The 17,500-nt window shown below is 36.5% G+C and overlaps 3 protein-coding genes across 3 annotated transcripts in view; 1 reads left to right on the top strand and 2 right to left on the bottom strand.

Annotated features, from left to right (window-relative positions):
- The window catches only part of LOC137971377 (uncharacterized), a 4,666-nt gene extending 2,959 nt beyond the window's left edge, over nt 1-1,707 (bottom strand). The window contains exon 1 of the mRNA XM_068818212.1: nt 1,630-1,707. Within this exon, the coding sequence (XP_068674313.1) occupies nt 1,630-1,707 (78 nt within the window). The remainder of the gene's footprint in view (nt 1-1,629) is intronic.
- Nucleotides 1,708-2,794: 1,087 nt separating this feature from the next.
- LOC137971360 (sorting nexin-8-like) lies at nt 2,795-14,467 on the top strand. Its single transcript, XM_068818196.1, has 13 exons — nt 2,795-2,835; nt 2,952-3,079; nt 3,842-3,977; nt 4,291-4,484; nt 4,737-4,854; nt 5,542-5,663; nt 5,861-5,941; nt 6,893-7,013; nt 7,091-7,130; nt 8,302-8,434; nt 9,657-9,725; nt 10,316-10,612; nt 10,894-14,467. The coding sequence occupies exons 1-13, from the start codon at nt 2,796-2,798 to the stop codon at nt 10,990-10,992; spliced, it is 1,578 nt and encodes a 525-aa protein (XP_068674297.1). The 5' UTR covers nt 2,795; the 3' UTR covers nt 10,993-14,467.
- LOC137971361 (TNFAIP3-interacting protein 3-like) overlaps nt 13,917-17,500 on the bottom strand; it is a 9,521-nt gene continuing 5,937 nt past the window's right edge. The window contains exons 4-6 of the mRNA XM_068818197.1: nt 17,275-17,400; nt 16,725-16,898; nt 13,917-16,138 (exon numbers count right to left, since the gene is read on the bottom strand). Coding sequence (XP_068674298.1) covers nt 16,049-16,138; nt 16,725-16,898; nt 17,275-17,400 — 390 coding nt within the window. The 3' untranslated portion in view covers nt 13,917-16,048. The remainder of the gene's footprint in view (nt 16,139-16,724; nt 16,899-17,274; nt 17,401-17,500) is intronic.

Genomic DNA, 17,500 nt, shown 5'->3' with positions numbered 1-17,500 from the left:
CTACGTTAACAGCACACACCAGGCCTACTCCTGAGTATCTGGCTAGAAATCTTTTCCTCTGGCCGCGCTTCAGCCATTCGATGAGGGCCAGTTTCTTTGTGCTTCTTAACTTGCCTCGCTTATGCCCAAAAAGAATTCTGGGTAATTCTGTCATTCCATGACAAGGGAAGACTCCCGATTCTCATTTCATAGTTTTTTTGATAAGTGTCGGGCTACTCAGCCCTAGCTTGTCAATTTAGCGTAAGATTTCGATGGCTTAAATATTGAAGGAAAATCTCATTATAGCATATGAACAATTAAGTGTGCGTAAGATTTCGATGGCTTAAATATTCAACGGAAATCTCATTATAGCATGTGAACAATTAGGTTTGGGATAGTTACATTAATAGCTGCTCGAAAAGCAGAGTATGCGCATTGAAATTCAGAAAGCCAACCCCTTATACTTGGCTATCTGACGGAAAACAATGCAATAGCGCTATTCCATCAAAAACACTATCAGTCCACTAAAAAACACTATATGCTGTAAAGAAACCACAAGAAGAAACACAGCATCAAGGTGTGTACAGTAGGATCGATTGCTACATGCTCACTTCTCGCGAGTGACAAACTAACAATTAACATGCAGAATTTGCGATCCGCCATGTTACAGGGGCACCCAACGTCAATTTTCGGAAAATATCTGTTCGGAAGACGATTTGAGATCTAGAATTTTCGGAACATTTGTTTTAAAATTCCTTGCTTGCCCTCTTTCCTAGGATTTTCGAACATCTAAAACATGGCATAATTGCCCATTTTTAACGGATTTTTACCCTAAAAAGGTCACCTAGAATTTTCAGGAGTCTTTTTTCTGGCTGAAATTTTTGAAAAGGTAAGTTTTGATCCCTATAATTTTCGTATCACTAGACTTTCAGCTAGAAAATCCGAACAGAATGAAAATTTTTTACAGGATAAAAATATGCCTTTATCTGCCGTTTAAATACTAAAATACGTTTAACAATGCTATGTTTAAGTGGTTTGGAACTATATTCTCGTTGGGTGCCCCTGATGTTAGTATCAAAACTTGACTAACATGCCATTTTCCTGAGTGATACCGAACATTGGTCTCTAGAGCTCTCGTTTATCGGCAACTGACGAGATTCCGAAGGATCGAAACAACCGTCTTGCCTGAAAAAAAAAACGGCCATGAGCCTTCTAACTGAAGACGGACTTCTAGAAGTCCCAACAACCTCCAAAGAGGAAGATGCTCAAATATTGCTTTCAGACTGATGACACAAACGTTTCCAAAGGCGAACGATTCGCAAACAAATCCATAATTGGATATACAAACGCATTTCAAACAGTACACGCATTTCTCAAGTTGCCACCCTTAGGGCGAAGCACTTTGACTTGTGCGAACAAACTCCTCTGAAAAGAAATTCAAAACTAAAATCTCGCATTTTAGAGCAAGTCTTATAGAACGAGGATATCCAGAAAGCCTGATTACGGCTACACTCTCAGACATCAAATTTGAGAACAGGAAACGCAAAGAAGATAAGCGAATCTTTTCACACAATACCGTCCTACGGTGCTTAATCGTGAGCAAATACTTATGCAAAAATAGCATTTAATCCAGCAACAACCGTTACTTACAAGATCCCCCGACTCGTAGACTTCAGAACTCGTTGTGAAAATGTGACGCTGTAATTTGTCTGTGTGATAAAGAGTCATTTCTTCCTACTTTCCCCCCTGCTCCTATTCCAATGTTGCATCACATTATCAACATTGGTATTTTTCCCAAGAGTTTTGTCCAAGATTGTAGTTACCCATTAGTTTATAAGTCTTTGAATAATCTAGCTCCATGGTATATTAAAGATGTTTTTCAAGTATGAGTCCGAGTACTGGTAAGGATGACTAAGGACGTTAAAGCACCGGCTAGGAATGACTTAGAACGCGAAGGTACTCATCGTGGCCAAGAATGACTAAGGATGCTAAAGGATGACTTAAGAGGCTGAAGTACTGCAAAGGATGACCAAGGCTAAGGATGAGCAAGGACGTTCAAGTATAGCTAGGGAAGATTAAGGATGCTAGAAGAAGGATAACGACGCTTAAATACCGCTAAGGATGACTAAGGACGTTAAACAAAAGTACAACTAGGGATGACTAAGGATGCTAAAACAGAGCGTCAAGTATTTATGAATCAATGAGTCAATGAGTCAACGAGTTAGTGCAGTTAATTAAACCATAAAATGAAAGCTAAAATTTCAGAGGGTGCTTAGGCCTAATCACTGAAGCGAGGGCTTAGGCTTAAGCAACAAATTATTGCTATATTGACTGTGAGTCCATTGACTCATGACTCATGACTCATTGACTCATTGACTCATTTGACTCATAAAACATGTGCGTTCTCGCTAAAATATTGCTACGGAGGAGAACTAAGGATGCTAAAGGCTACGGATAAGTAAGGACGTCAAAGAACGGCTAGGGATGAGTAAGGACGCCAAAGTACAGCTAGGGATGAGTAAGGACGCTAAATTACAGCTACTACACCTACTACAGCTACTACTCGTACTACAGCTACTATACGTACTACAGCTACTACACGTACTACGGCTACTACACGTACTAAGGCAGCTACCACACCTACTACAGCTACTATACGTACTACAGCTACTACACGAACTATAGTAGCTGTACTACTACACCTACTACAGCTACTACACGTACTTCACGCACTACAGGCAAATTGTGCGGTGAACTGGACTATGTGATGAACAACTATGTGATGGCTTGACATGAAGTACTTCCCCTCGCATTGCATGTGTGGTGATGCGGACATGGCGTCCGCTTTGAGTGCTGGTGAGTTCTTAACCTTACTTTGTTACAACGACCTACAGTCTCTGAAAAGACCAATTTTGCATGTTAATCATTGCTTTAGCATTTCCTACATAAAATGCTCGTTGGTTAATTTGCAGGGTCCGTTCCCGCGTTTTATCGCGAAATATATCAGATTGTGTGTCCAAATCAAGAGGAGAGAATTGAGAGGGATATGTTTGTCAAGATCTTGGTGAAATCGAGCCTCCCCAAGCAATCTCTCAGTCAAGTGGGTTATTGATATAAAAATAGTTTGTTATATTCTTTGAACTTAGAGAGCAGTAATTTTAAAAATAATCTAGGCAGGTGCAAACTAGTTAATTAATTGCTACGAGAGAACGTAAGCTTTCTGTCCTGGGCTTATCGTTCCATAGCCTGTGGCTCTTGCTTTTCTACTTAACATGAAAATTAATTATTTAGAGGTCTCAGGCTGATCAGGGAGGACCGCTAAAGATATTACAGAAAATCAACTTGTTTGTTTTGGTTTATTCATGTTTCCAGCAGGGTATTTGTATCTGAGTCCTTGATTAATTATTAATCAAATTTTATTAAGCCATTGACTCCCAGGATTGAGACTTAGATAGATTTTAACAAATGCCAGAGTATTTTACTCGTCACAAGGGGGCAGTTCAGAAGTCAATTGGTTAAGCTCAATTTCTTGACCATTTGGTAGGTATTGGAATTATTGTTTCCTAACTCACCATCCCTTCCCTTTCTCAACTCCTCTGGGTTAGACAAGGCTGAGTGACGACCTCTGGCCAGGTTTAAACTTTGCACAGTCCTAGTGAAGTGCATATCTGTAACCATTAGCAGCTTCGATTATTCCAAATAACAGAGGTGGCACAGAACAACCATAAGTCAAAAATTCAAGGGCTTTCTGTTTCAGATTCATCTGTGTTTCTAATTCTTGGTGCTGTCAAATGTACGCCATCCTCTGGGATAAGGAATTAGGGTGAAGTTACATGTCTTTAAATTTGCTTATTTGTTGCAGATTTGGGAAGCTGTGGACCCGAGACAAGATGGTTTTGTAACTAGGGATGGTTTGTATAAAGCACTGGCCTTGACTGCACTTGCCCAACAAGGAAAAAGCATTTCAGACAAAGCATTAGAGATGTTTGTTGATGCAGGTGCAAACAAACTTTCCTTATAGCAACATAACAAAAATAACTTTAAGATATCCAAAGTTGGGGTAAAAAGTCAAATTTTGATTTTCCCACTGTTGAATTCTCATGTTATAGCTATATAGTGATTTTTCACACTTTGCTACAAGTTGTTGGTAAAATGAGGAACATAGGGGTCCAATTCCAGCTTCTTTGTTGCTCCCTCTACTTCAGATCTTTTTGGTAAGCCTGGACTGGAGGTAAACAATGTTTTATAGCTAAAATCTTGCAGTTGATGGCACAGTACTTAGTACCTTACTTTGTATCTGTTTTCTTGCAGAGTTACCAAAACCATCGTTAGGGGACTTATCTGATCTGAAAACGCTTAGTGTCCGTCACAGACGTGAACATAACCCAAATGTCCTTGGCTATAACTATGATGAACTTGTTACTCTAGATAAAGTTGATGTAGAACTTGTACCAGAGAAAAAAGGCATCATCTTGAAGCACAATGAGTACCATGTTTCCAGCAGGGTAAGGATTATATTTTACCTCAACCTTGGGACACTTAACCCTACACTTTTTGTAAAGCTGCAGTGGCAAATTCACGAATACCAACAATGACTCTCGAGAAACCCACAAAAGTCGAAGGAGGTTTTTACCCCCCAGTAATACTGAGAAAATTGATTTCATTCCTTGAGATCTTTAATGAAAAGGACCAAACCCTCTGTTGCAGTTAGGTATAGTGCTTGTGTATTGATTTTTAGCCAACCATCTTTTTTTCAGAGGCACAACTGTACTGTTAATCGACGTTACAATGACTTTGTTGCCTTTCATGATTTATTGCTGCTGAGATTCCCTTATCGTCTGATTCCTACCCTTCCCCCAAAGAAACTCATGGGAGGTAAGTCAACAAGGCGAGAACGCATGTTTCATGAGTCAAATGAGTCAATGAGTCAATGAGTCATGAGTCATGAGTCAATGGACTTACAGTCAATATAGCAATAATTTGTTGATTAAGCCTAAGCCCTCGTTTCAATGATTAGGCCTAAGCACTCTCTGAAATTTTAGCTTTCATTTTATGGTTTAATTAACTGCACTAACTCATTGACTCATAAATACTTGACACTCCAACAAGGCAGTACTTGAACTTTTTCCTCTTTCAGTTTTACAACTTCCTTTTTCATCATAATATCATCATAATGTAAGGGGTTGTCTGTGAAAATCCAGTCGTTACACTTTACTGGATATTTAGGGAGCTGATATCAATAGGAACCTTTTCAGTCATGTCATACTTCTTGTTATGTATGTTGTAGTTAAAAATTTTCCTTGATTAAAAAATTTTCAAACTCATTTTTTTTTTTTGTTACTTTCCTTTGTCTTATAGACATTATCATAATCTGAAGCAAAGGAAAGTAAAAAACAAACAAGTTTGAAAAACATTTAACCAAAGAGAATTTTTAACTACAACACATACATGTGAGGTTTATCATTTGAAGTGGTTTTGCCGGTGAATCAACTTGATATTTACGCTATAGGTGCACTGCACTTCCACTGTCAATAAGCCTTTAATTTTCTCTTTAACTTGCAGGTAGTAAAGAGTTTATTGAAGCACGAAAAAGGGCCTTAAAACGGTTTCTTACCCTTGTTGCCCGACATCCAGTCCTTTGTGAGGACAAAATTGTGAACTTCTTCCTTACAGTAAAAGGATCGGTGTGTATGACCATTTAATTTTTTTCTTTATCTATTTTTTCTAAATCTCCAGCAGAGTACCCAGATTTGTGGAATGGTTCAAAAAGTCTCAGAGTTGAAAGTATTAACCCATTTTTAGGAATGTGTAATTGCTAAAGGGAAAAAGTAACTTTTGCATTGTGTTACTAATAAATTAATACTTTTTTTTTCCTTTATAGGATATTGGCCAGAAAATGAAAGATCAGTTTAAATCAATGCCTGATGAATTTATGTCAAGTCCACTTGCATCCAAAGCCAAGGTGGTTTTTGTAATTATTATTGTGGAGAGTTTCCACCAGATCCGCTGAAAATCTGTTTTTCAGACATAACCCTCCCCTTTTGTTGATTGTTGGATTGAATATATGTATTTGAATCCTTTGCCATTATCGATAATTTTCCCTGTTTGATTTTTAATGTTGTGTATTTGAGCTATCACTTTGTTAATCATTAAGGAGACTACAAAACTACAAATCAAATCAAGGCAGATCAGTTAAAATGTTGTTTTTGCAAAAGACATGTGCTTTTTCAGTTTGATGACCTACACATACAGTGTAGCTTACCTTTTGATAAGCATCAGGCCCCAATTGTTCAAAGAGGCTTATTTTTTTCAGTTTTTTTTAACTTTTCGTTGAAATATCTATAGTGTCTGGAGTGTAGTACTTCAAAAAATTTTCCCTCATGGTGTATCCATACGTTTTAGCAGGCTTTTGATTTATAAGAAAAAAATTTGGCTGAGGCAACTGGGCCCTGGTTACTAATGACGTCAGAGAAGTGACTTGTTCGCATCTCTTCAGAAAGCAAGAAGTCTTGTTGAAAATCTGGAGCTTTTTGTTTTGTCTTGAGAATATCGGACAATAGTTACCCTTCGGATGCTGTGAATGTTCTGATGATTTAGAATGGTACATTCTTGACTTCTTTGATGTCATTAGTTTCCAGGACCCAACTGGCTTGGCCAAAAATGAAAGGCCCGCTAAAATGCGGGGTTACGCAAAAAATTTGAAGCACTATACTCCAGACATATTTAAATGAAAATTTGAAAAATGAGGAAAAAAATAAGCAATGTTGGGACTTTAAAAAGTGTAGTACCAGTATATTCTTTTAATTCTGAATAGTGACTTATCCAGTGGATTAATTCAATTATTTGGCTTTTTGGACAACTTGGACCTGATATTTAACTGGTTGGTAATTAGGCACTCTCCATTTTTTCTTAGGAGCTTGTACCAATGGATACGCAAGCTAGCTTTCAAAGTAGTCGATTACAGATTCAGGCCATTCAAAACAGTGTGGAAAAGCTTAAAGATGTTGCTGACAGGATGACAGCTAGGGCATTAAGTAGGTTAAGTTTAGTTGTGATTGCACAGTCAGCAATAAGCTGAAGAACTAATGTTAATCAATGTTTGAATTGACAGGTTTTTCTTCTGATATGCTTCAGTGCGCCAAGGAGCTTACGTAAGTTGGTTACCAAAAAACGCACTTAACAACATCTACAACCCTAGGCCCGGTTGTTCAAAAGCTGATTGACGCTAATCCCAGATTAAAAATTGAACAGTGAGTTTATTTCTCTACTCCCAGATGCTGTTCAATGCCGATATTTGGCAAAACTTTACAATAGAAGAAGTCAATCTTAACTTGAAAAACAAAAGAAGCAAAAGAAACTTTCACCAAAAAGTTGAAAATGTGAAACAAAAGTTTATGCTAATCCTGGGTTAAGTTAATTTGCTTTCAAATAATGGGGCCCTGGGCATTAATCGTTGGAACACTTGACCCTTCACGACACTGTATCCCGTCCCCTGTCCCCCCTCACAAAGTTGGGAAAAACTACGAGTTTTGCAAGGAAATGTGTAAGATTTTCATCAAGTGTTTTCCACATTGTGAAGGGGGAGATTCCCATGAAGCGTTCCAAAAGTTTTAACGGGGGTTGTAGGTGCAGTCAAAAATTGTGTGTGCTTTAACCCTCTTAGTCCTGAGAGTGAGATTTGTAGATTTTACTCTGTCTAATGCCAGTCAGTTTTACTTGTCTATGTCTTCAGGGATGAGTGGGTTAAGCATGTTTATCTAAGTAAATAGCTTAGTGTTGGTACTAGCATGGTACTAGCCTGAAAGAATTCATTAAGTTGCGTAGCTGACTGTGATGATCTTGCTAACTTGCCCCTACAAAAGCAAGCAGTCTGGAACTGAACTGAAACCCATAAAGAAGTGATATCCATATATAGTATTTCAAAAATATTTTTAACTTTTGCTTACTTTTTTTGTCACAGTGATTTCGGCTAGAAACCATTTGATTTTAGCTTGAAACCTGTGACGTGTAAATTTTACATACTTTAGTGCTCACAGAAATGTGACAGGAACCATCAGTCATTACAGTAATACAGGGAATGTACCAGAACATCCACCCAAAAAGCTCCTACTAAATAGGATTGCCATAAATAGTTAACTGAATAAAAACTGAGCCAAATGGAGCCTGAGTCTACATTTCCTGATTTTTCAGGGATCTCTCTGCCACTAGACCTGACGCTGCTTTAGTAAATATTTGTTAATCACAGCTTACCTTATGTGCGTGCATAAACGGGGAAGCAATGTCCTCCTTTTGAAAATTCAGTGGTGGATTATTTTCTTCTAGAGCCTTAAGTAATGAACCACACCCCACAACAGTATGGGCAAGCGGCAATGACAATTCATGGGGGAATCTCAAGCATGGCTTTTCTGGTGTCACGCCATACTACACAAAACTTTCAGAGGCAGGAGCTAGCTGGGTTAGTGATCCATAGATGAAGACATACAATATTAGAGGAAGTATTGTGTGAAGTTAGAGAAGTATCGTGTGTTGCACAGACTGTAGCATCAAATTATCCCTGTGCCATTCTGAATCATATTTATTACAATTCATGGCAACTAACTAACTAAATAATAAATGATAATACTATTAAAAAAAAAAGAGCCATTGGAGTTGTGCAAAAGAGCCAAATACCCCATACAAGATGTACATGTAACACCATACTATTTACATAAAATCTACAGTGTTGCACCTTGTATGGGGTCTTTGGCTCTTTTGCGCAACTCCAGTAGATCCTTTTTAAAAAAAAAAAAATTTGTTATCATTTTATTATTGTTAGTTAGTTGTTGTGATATGTAATAAATATCACAACTTATGTATTATTATTAGTTAAAGTGTTCCATTTTGAAAACTGCAGTTCACTTATTCAGGTTGAGTAGATATATTGTGGTACAAATTTTTTCTTGGTTTGAAATTTTCCAAACCAGTTCAGTTTTGATTTTTGTGAAACAAAGTAACGTCAAAATTGATCCGGCTTTTAATATATATATTTTTTAATTAACAGCAACAGATACTGTAAGGAACCCTAAAGACAATTTGCTACTTGGGAGTGAGTTTCAATTGAGTGTTGTAAAACCAAAACCAAAGTAATTGCTTTGGCCAATCAAAAGGACGGAAATAATCTGGTAAACCAATCAAAATTCGAAGTAATTACAGGTAACCGACACAAAGCGCAGGAAAATGTGCAAGCGAGAGCAAAAAAAAAAAAAGTGGCATGAGAACTTTAAACCAGTCACTCAGTGAGGTAATCATAAACCAAAGCAATTTGCTAATTACTTTTGACACAACAATAATTGAAAACTGCCCTATGTAAAAACTAAATTTAAGAGTAATGCTTATTTGATGACTGTTTTTATAATTAAAAGTAGTAGGAGAGTTTAATGATTATAATAATAGTATTTTTTTTAATAGTGGGGGCCATCTTTATTTTTTGTTTTTTAGTCCAATTAGCCCCCTGTATTTATTTTAAATGAGGCAACAAAGGGTAATTTTGATGAAATTAAGAGGAAATTAATATGGTGACCATTTTGGATCAAGGGGTGTGGTTAAAAATATCAGAATTAAGCATTTTGTGAAATGTTAATGCATTAATGTGTGTCCAACGTGTGTGGACCGTCAAACTAATAATGATCTTTTTGCAGTTCAAAAGGGAAGATTGTGGTGCTGTTGAGTACTTAGCTCTTTTCTTGGACTTGACAATAAGCTACAAGGTAATTCGCAATCTGTGACATGGTTGTTTTTAGTGGCATAAGGTGGCATAATGCGGTTTTTTTAAGGGGCAACCTCCCTATCAGGAACGATAGGCTAGTTAGATTTTTTTTACTCCGTAGCCAAATTATTTTTGGCCATTTTGCCAATCTTTAAAATTTTGTGGTGCAATATTATAGGGCTAAAATTCTGTGGCAAGCAGTTGACGAGTTTAGTTTCCAGTCCTTCCGAATCACTTGAGTTTCTGAGTATTTAAAATTCGAATTGCATTTTTCTCTATGGCATTTAGAGTAATGTTGCAAGCACTTTAGAAGACTATGCAGTTGTCTAACACAAGTTTGGTTTTTAGCCACCTGAAAAACATTTCTGAATCAGTTTTTTGTACATGTTGACTGATTACAAAATTAATTAGATTTATTCCCCCAAGAAGTATTCCAATATTATCAAGTGACAGCAAAGTAATATTATAGTCAGAGGCTTCTGAAAATGCTTAGAGACCCATTAGTATTGACCCCATTCTAGAGGGTATTCCCTTTTAAGGTGAAACCCTGCCAGCGATGTTAACTAAAATGAGAAATCTTCATTTTAAAAGGATCTTTGTGACCGACACGAGAAAGGAGTGCTAAAAGATCACCAAAACTCACTTCACAAGATGCAGCAGATTAAAAAACGTCAGATTGCTGCTCAGGCAAAAGGGCAGGAGTATCAAGTGGATCAGCTGGAATCAAAAATAGTTGAACAGGAAACAGATATCAGTAACATGGAAAACAGAAACTTTTACTCTTTGCACTGTCTACAGTTAGAGACTCAATTGGTACATGCCAACATGAAGATCCTCGCAATTGCCTTGCAAGAGATGGTTGCGTCACAAATTGTTGCACACAAGGAGGTTAGAATACAAAATGTGCAGTTGTCATAAGGTTGCTCATAAGATGTCTATCTTTGAAAAGTAGGAGACGAAAAATGTGCTGACTAGGAGTGCAGTAAAGTACACCCCTGAAAGTATATTATGTGATTGAAAAATTTATGGTAAATGCCTTCAGAAATTGCTGAAAATATTTAAAAGCAAAGAAATTATTGTAGTAGCCAAGTAAATCTCGCAAGACCAGAGAGGGAACCTTCCTGCCTTCCTGCAAGATGAATGGTGATATTTGTTTTTCTTTACCATAGCTTGGTGTTGTGTGGAATGAGCTTGAGCCTCATGTGGATGGATTACTTCCCAGCAGTTCTCCTGTGTCTTCCCCTCGAGGCTCTCCACCATTGAAATAGTGTTCATGTTTTCCTGAAATATGTGAATTCTGGTGTTCCCTCAAGAACATCGTCAAAGCATCCCTTTTTAATGAGGCATGTGCAGCTAAACAGAAATGGATTAATCAAAATTTTCACCTCAAAACAGCCTACTAAAGAGTAGAACAGACTTTAACAACCAGCTCTTCAGGATTTCATTACAAGACTAGAAAATATAGAACCATGTCATGAAGTTAACATTAATTAAACCACCATGGGAAAAGACAAAATAGAAGTCCTCCTTTGGCTTCATCCACTGAGGGTAGAAAACTCACATGTGCAAGAAACTATAAGTAAAAAAGAGGTGTCTTTTTCTTCAATGAATTGCTAGAATGGTCAGGATGTTGGATTTACATGTAATCGACAAGCTAGGCCATAGGTGCCCCAAGCTCAGTGTGAGGCAAAGCCAACAAAAATGTAAGGATTTGTATAGGAATCCCAATAAAAGACCTGAAAAGATAATTTTACGAAAAAATTCTCAATGAAAGCCTAACCTTATTGCCACTGTGGGTCGCTTTCTTCCTGTGTGGCTTTTTTTCCAGATTCAATGCAAATTGAGCTATCATCAGTTCCGTTGACAACCGAGGAACTGATAATGGCTCAATTTGCATCGAATCTGGAAAAAAAAAAAGCCACACAGGAAGGAAGTGACCCACAATGGCAATAAGGTTAGGCTTTTTCGTTGAGAATTTTTTCGTAAAATTATCTTTTCAGGTCTTTTATCAGGATTCCCATACAAATCCTTTTTGTTGGCTTTCCGCAACAATGACCTTGGGGTGCCTGTGGCTAGGAGACACCCTATCGTATTTCTTAGACATAAATGAAGGCATTTTTTTCGGAGATGTATATTTTTATTCACTTTGTTAAAACTTTGACAAAAAACAATCTTGCCATGTAGAGAAGTTTGTGTTTGCATAGTATTACATATACTAAACAATCTCTAAGAGAACAACTTGTTTAAACATCTTACAAATAATTAAAAATGGGTTGCAAGTGTTTCCCAATTAAGTGTTAAAGGAAACGTAATACCTTTGCCGCTATTTAGACATGTATCTAATATGAAGTCATTAAATGCATGTAGGATTTCAATTTGATAAGTCCAAAAGGAAATCTTATTCAGCATTCATTTTAACTTAAACTGTTGTTAGAAGTTCACAGATAAGAACATTAATTTTCTTTCATTAACTTCTAATACTTTTTTTTAATTCATGTATTTGCTGGCTTTGAAAAGCTGAAATAAGTTTTTTACAGATTTCTCTCCTTCACAGATATTGTTGACTAGTACTACAGACAAAACAATGTTTGACATGTCATTCAATCATTCTTTCAAGACTGTTCAACAGTCCGTAGATAGTATTCTTAAGCTACTTTAAAATAGGTTAGAATCAAAGTGCAAGATTTTTTCAAGGTAGTGTCCTGATGATGAAGACATTAGAAAGAACTCCGAAACAATTTTGAAATATTTCTGTCCGTCCTCCAGTTATTTAGTTATTAGCAGGAAAATGGCACTGCTTATATCTTCTAGGGCATACATTTTCAAAAATATTCAGGGCCCGGTTGTTCAAAAGCAAATTAACGCTAATCCCAGATTAAAAATTAACCATGGAGTTATTTCTTGAGTCCCAAATGCTGATAGTCAGCATAACTTTACATTAGAAGAAGTCAGTCTTGAAAAACAAATAAATTATAAGCAAAGAAACTTTCACCAAAAAGTTGGAAACATGAAACAAGAGTTTACCCTAATCCTGGTATAAGTCAATCCGATTTTGAACAACTGGGCCCAGAATAGATCCCAAATCGGGAATTCCAGGCAAAGTTGTCAAAAAAGGGCTGGGACAATCAGAACTTGTGTTGGTGCTCAAAAGCTGACATTGGTCCTCAGCACAATCTACTGTATACTGTACTTTTACCTTTGTGCCTAAAACCATTGTGATAATCCTGTTTTTAAACAGGGTTGTCACAATGGTTTTACTTAAAAGTAACCTTTTCAAATTACTGTTAATAAAGGTGTAATACGTTCGGTTGCTATTTTTTACAGGTCACACAGGTCATTGTTTTACCAATACAGAAAGTATCTTAAACATTCATAAAAGCTAACCTTAGGCCTAAGGTTACCTTTTATGAATGTTTGGGATACTTTCAGTATTGGTAAAACAATGACCTGTGACCTGTAAAAAATACCAGCTGTAATAGATTTTATTGCAACCCAAAAACCACTCTATCCAAACAAAATCCTAAATTTGCTTGATCAGTTGAAGCAGAATTTAAAGTTGCAAGAGCAAAACAGTATCCGCCTTACATGTATCTCCCTGTCTAGACGTCTATCAGTAAATGACAGACAACTCGTTACTTTTCTTTCCAAAGCAGCAAAGAAGACAAGGTATCGAATTCAATGTGGCAGGCGATACTTGAGTTATACTTGACATCACACTCTCAATTCGTATTATTTGTTTGTGATGGCCTTCTTCAAGGTAAAATCAAAAGGAAAAACAGCTGAACCTGCAGTGACTTTAAAGGACCACCTTCAACAGACAGGCATTGCAAGCCATGGAACAATTTTCGTATGTGAAAATCCCACCAAAGCTGAAATTCATCCAATCAGATTGCTACGAGAAGCATTGCAAATTCCCATAACAAAAGCAACGGTCAAAAAGCCTGTCAGTTGAAGGTGGACCTTTAAACAAGTGTCAAGGATTCTCTGCTTCAGTGGACTTTTGAGAAGTTGGTGCTTGTAAGATATCAGTCAGTCAAAATACAAGAAGATACTTGGGAAATAATACACTACTAACAGATGAGCGAGTGACAGAGAGAGAGAGAGAGAGAGAGAGAGAGAGAGACAGACTGAGGCAATTACTTAAGGGTGTAACATGTTCATATCAGGTCTGGTCCCTAAAGACAAAGCAGTCTCTAGCAACAATAGGAGTTTTATTTTTGACAACTGTCACCTAACATTTATCAGTCTCAACTACATGTTTTCTCAAAGGAAAAGTAACGAAGTTTAACATGTTTGATAAATTCTCATTCAATGATCCTCTTAATGGTCATTTTTGTCTAAACTTTTAGTAGATCTTTGTCTTAAATCTGTCTCCATGCAGCCAACTTTCCTCTTTAAGCAATTCTCAGGTTTCACATGACATCACGGCCGCCATGTTGGTGTCCTGACCCAATCCTCCGGGAATTGAACTCTTTTGTTATGCAAACATTTACTTTTGTTCTTGTTGAAAAACATGGCTGTTGATCATGCGAGTGAAACCCAAGAATAAGAATAAGAATAAGCAGAAGTAACAGGTCCAGATCAATTAACTTGATGTTATTAGTGTCTTTGAGTCCTAACACAAGATACCTGGCAATAATCTATGCACTGATACCAGTTTTGCATAATGTTGATTTAGCTTTTTACTTATGTCATAAGCTGCTATGTATTTTAAACAAAACAAAATTATATTTTTGATAAGAACGGAGTTTGATTCCTCAAGGATTAGTTATACCAATGAGAGTCTTTGCGCAAGCCTTTGGCTTTTCGTAGGCCTTTTTGCAAATTCTTGGTTTTTACAACAACATGGCAACCATGACATTGCTTTCAAACAAAGTTAAACATTGTTTTTAATATCCTATTTATACACCTTGCCCTCCCTTCCCTAACGTAAATGCAAACTTGTTTACTCTCAATTTTCCAATTTGCTCCCTCCCTTTTAAATCAATAAAACGGGTGGCTTTTCTGTGAACTTGCAGTGCTTTGCCCAGTAACAGTGCTTTCGTCATTTAAGTCTAAAACTCTTGGTGGGGTAGGGCTTAGGGTTAGTGCTTCTCCTGCCCGGTTTACGAGATTTCATTTCCAGTTTTAAAAGGTACATTCCATTCAACTGAAATTTCAGTTTGGAATTTTTTTTTCAAAAATGCCATGTGCCTGATGGTACTGTACTTTCTGGGTGCACAAACTGGACCAAAATCACCACACATTTCAAGCCACTCAGGGAGATTCATGTAAATTTGCAAGCATGAGATAATAAAAAGAACAATAATATTATTTGGTCAAATGGAAAGGGACATTAACTATTAAGTGGCCAGAGGGCTCCAAAATCCCTTTCATTGGAAATTTCCAGAAATTTTTTTGTGGAATGGAAATCCCCAATTACTTAGCATGTCAGCCATCACATTCTCTGATAGAAACAATACTTATTACTTATTTTTTGTAAAGGATAAAAAGAGGGTAGGTATCCCAAGCCAAGCTAGTTCTGGTCAACTGCTCTCTTACCCAAAACCTTGAAATGATTTTTGCATTAACCCATTCACTCTTGATGCAACTCTCATTGACAAGTAAAATCGTCAGGCGTTAGATGGAGTACCAAGTCTTTTTGTTCCATTCATGTACACTTAAATAAAATTATTTTCTTTGTTACTAACTTGTTGTAAAATTGAAGTAATTTGTTTGTTATTTCACCTAAAAGTTCATGGTTCATGAACTATCATAAGAAAAAATAACAATTGCCAGTTTTGGTTGATGAAATGACAGCCAATCAAAACTTCACCAAAACCTATGAAAAACTGAAGTATTTGCAGGTACATGTAATTTGATAGAAAAGCAGAGACCCACTCCCTGACCCTTTTAGTATTTTTAATTATTTAATCACTCACTGAAAAACTATGTCCCCATTAACCCTTTGGCGTCGAAACTGGCCGAAACTGGCCAGACGATTTTACTTGTCAATGGGGAACCCCTGGGAGTCAATGGGTTATTAACAAAATGTCAATACTGAAAATGCAGGAATAAAAGAATCCAAGACCCTTTTAAACTCCTGTAGATACTTCCATAAATCTCAACCTGCATTTCATAAATATAATTATTCCAGTTTAATAGAAAAAAGGTAACACCAGCTGTTGTCAAGTGAAAAAGTGACTGAATTTTATTATACAATCAATGTTTACTTTGGAAGACATTATTATGATTTGTTTCATAATTTCATTATTCACAATTATTATGTTTATTTAAGTTAAATAAATTAAACAGTAAACTACTGCAGTAGTACCATTTCAACAATTAAGTCCTCCTGTCATCTACTTCTACTTCTCCTCCATAAAAGAAACTTGGAGGAGCAGTATAGTGATTTGCACCACGTGTCAAAATTCCCTGGAGACAAAATAAAAAGTATAATAATTATTGGTTACATGTCACTCCCTAAAATTTCAATCTTGATTGTGTAACTAACAAAAATTTGGCAAAACAGATGTGTCAAAAAAAAAAAAAATTCGGCGTCCCTCTTAGGAAACATACAGTCATGTAAATCGTTAATGCGAATCTATTGCAACACTTTTGCTTATGAGTAATCTTCATTACTTCAAAGATTTCGATCTCTTACTAACAAAGTGTTCCCTCTATTCAATAGGTAAATCATAATTTACAAGTAACCATTATGCCAAGCATTATTCGTAAGATCTTAACTTCAAGTTAAAGATTATAGTTTTGGCACATGATAGTAAGTACTTGGCTGTAAGATGCACCCAAAGTTCAGAAAAAATTAAGGCCAACAGTTAAATTATTGTTGAAAAAAATAAAGCATATTCAAAGTACAGTTTTCGTCCAACGTCTCATTGACCGACTTTTCACCCTTCAAGTTCTCTGTACTTACTTATCACCTTATCTGGGTTATCAAGATAGGAAAAAAAATATAGCTGCAAAGGAAAATTAGTTCCTATAGATCCCATGCTTACGGTACCTGTCTCCGTTGCTCCTGTCTCCATTGCCTCTGTGATGGTGATGGAGGTCTATTAACTGGGTAAATAATTTGCAACTGAGGACAGGAATTGTGTAGTTGAGGTGGATCAGAGTAGCTACGCAATCTCCTTGACTTCTCTAAAGTCTCATCCAACTGTTCTTTGTAAAGCTCAACCTAAGAAAATCACAATATAATTAAGTAAAAATAGTGACACTTCATAAAATTATTGCATTATGAGATTTGAAGACATTATTTTAACAGAACACCAAGGGTAAAGAAGAAAAATCTAAAATAACTATTTGAGAGTATTAAGACCCTTTGTGTTACTGGGTAATGTGGTTAGGGTTTTCCACCAACAAACACCAGCACAATGTTAAATGACCTTGGCTTATTAAAAATAAATACCCGGTAATATTATTATTATTATTATTTGATTCAAATTCACCATCCTTGTATTGTTTTGATTTTGGCATTGAGTTTCCATAATGACACAGATCTATCTATAAATAACAAAGATACTGATAAAGATTTTCTGTCATTTTCAAAGTACCTCTTGTGTAAGCGTAGCAATTATGTCTTGTGCATCTTTTAGCTTCTGTTGGAGGCAGTCTTTCTCACTCTGTGCTCTTTCACGGTCTCTTCTCTCAATTGAGAAGTCTTCCTTGTACACTTGTATCTAAAATTACAATCAACCACCCAGCTGATTACATACTGTTCTGGTAACAAACCAAAGAAAAATCTTCAGGTTATCTTCTTACTAAGGTTAATTTTAAACT

Source organism: Montipora foliosa, chromosome 9 (genome assembly GCF_036669935.1).
Source record: "Montipora foliosa isolate CH-2021 chromosome 9, ASM3666993v2, whole genome shotgun sequence".
NCBI classification, from domain to species: domain Eukaryota; kingdom Metazoa; phylum Cnidaria; class Anthozoa; order Scleractinia; family Acroporidae; genus Montipora; species Montipora foliosa.
The sequence above is the reverse complement of the archived record's forward strand: the minus strand, read 5'-3'. Positions and strand labels throughout refer to the sequence as shown.

Coding starts and splice junctions, on each gene's coding strand:
- LOC137971360 (XM_068818196.1), top strand. CDS start 2,796: ATGTGTGGTGATGCGGACATGGCGTCCGCTTTGAGTGCTG. Junction 5,942..6,892: donor CACTTGCATCCAAAGCCAAG/GTGGTTTTTGTA, acceptor ATTTTTTCTTAG/GAGCTTGTACCAATGGATAC. Junction 7,014..7,090: donor GATGACAGCTAGGGCATTAA/GTAGGTTAAGTT, acceptor TTGAATTGACAG/GTTTTTCTTCTGATATGCTT.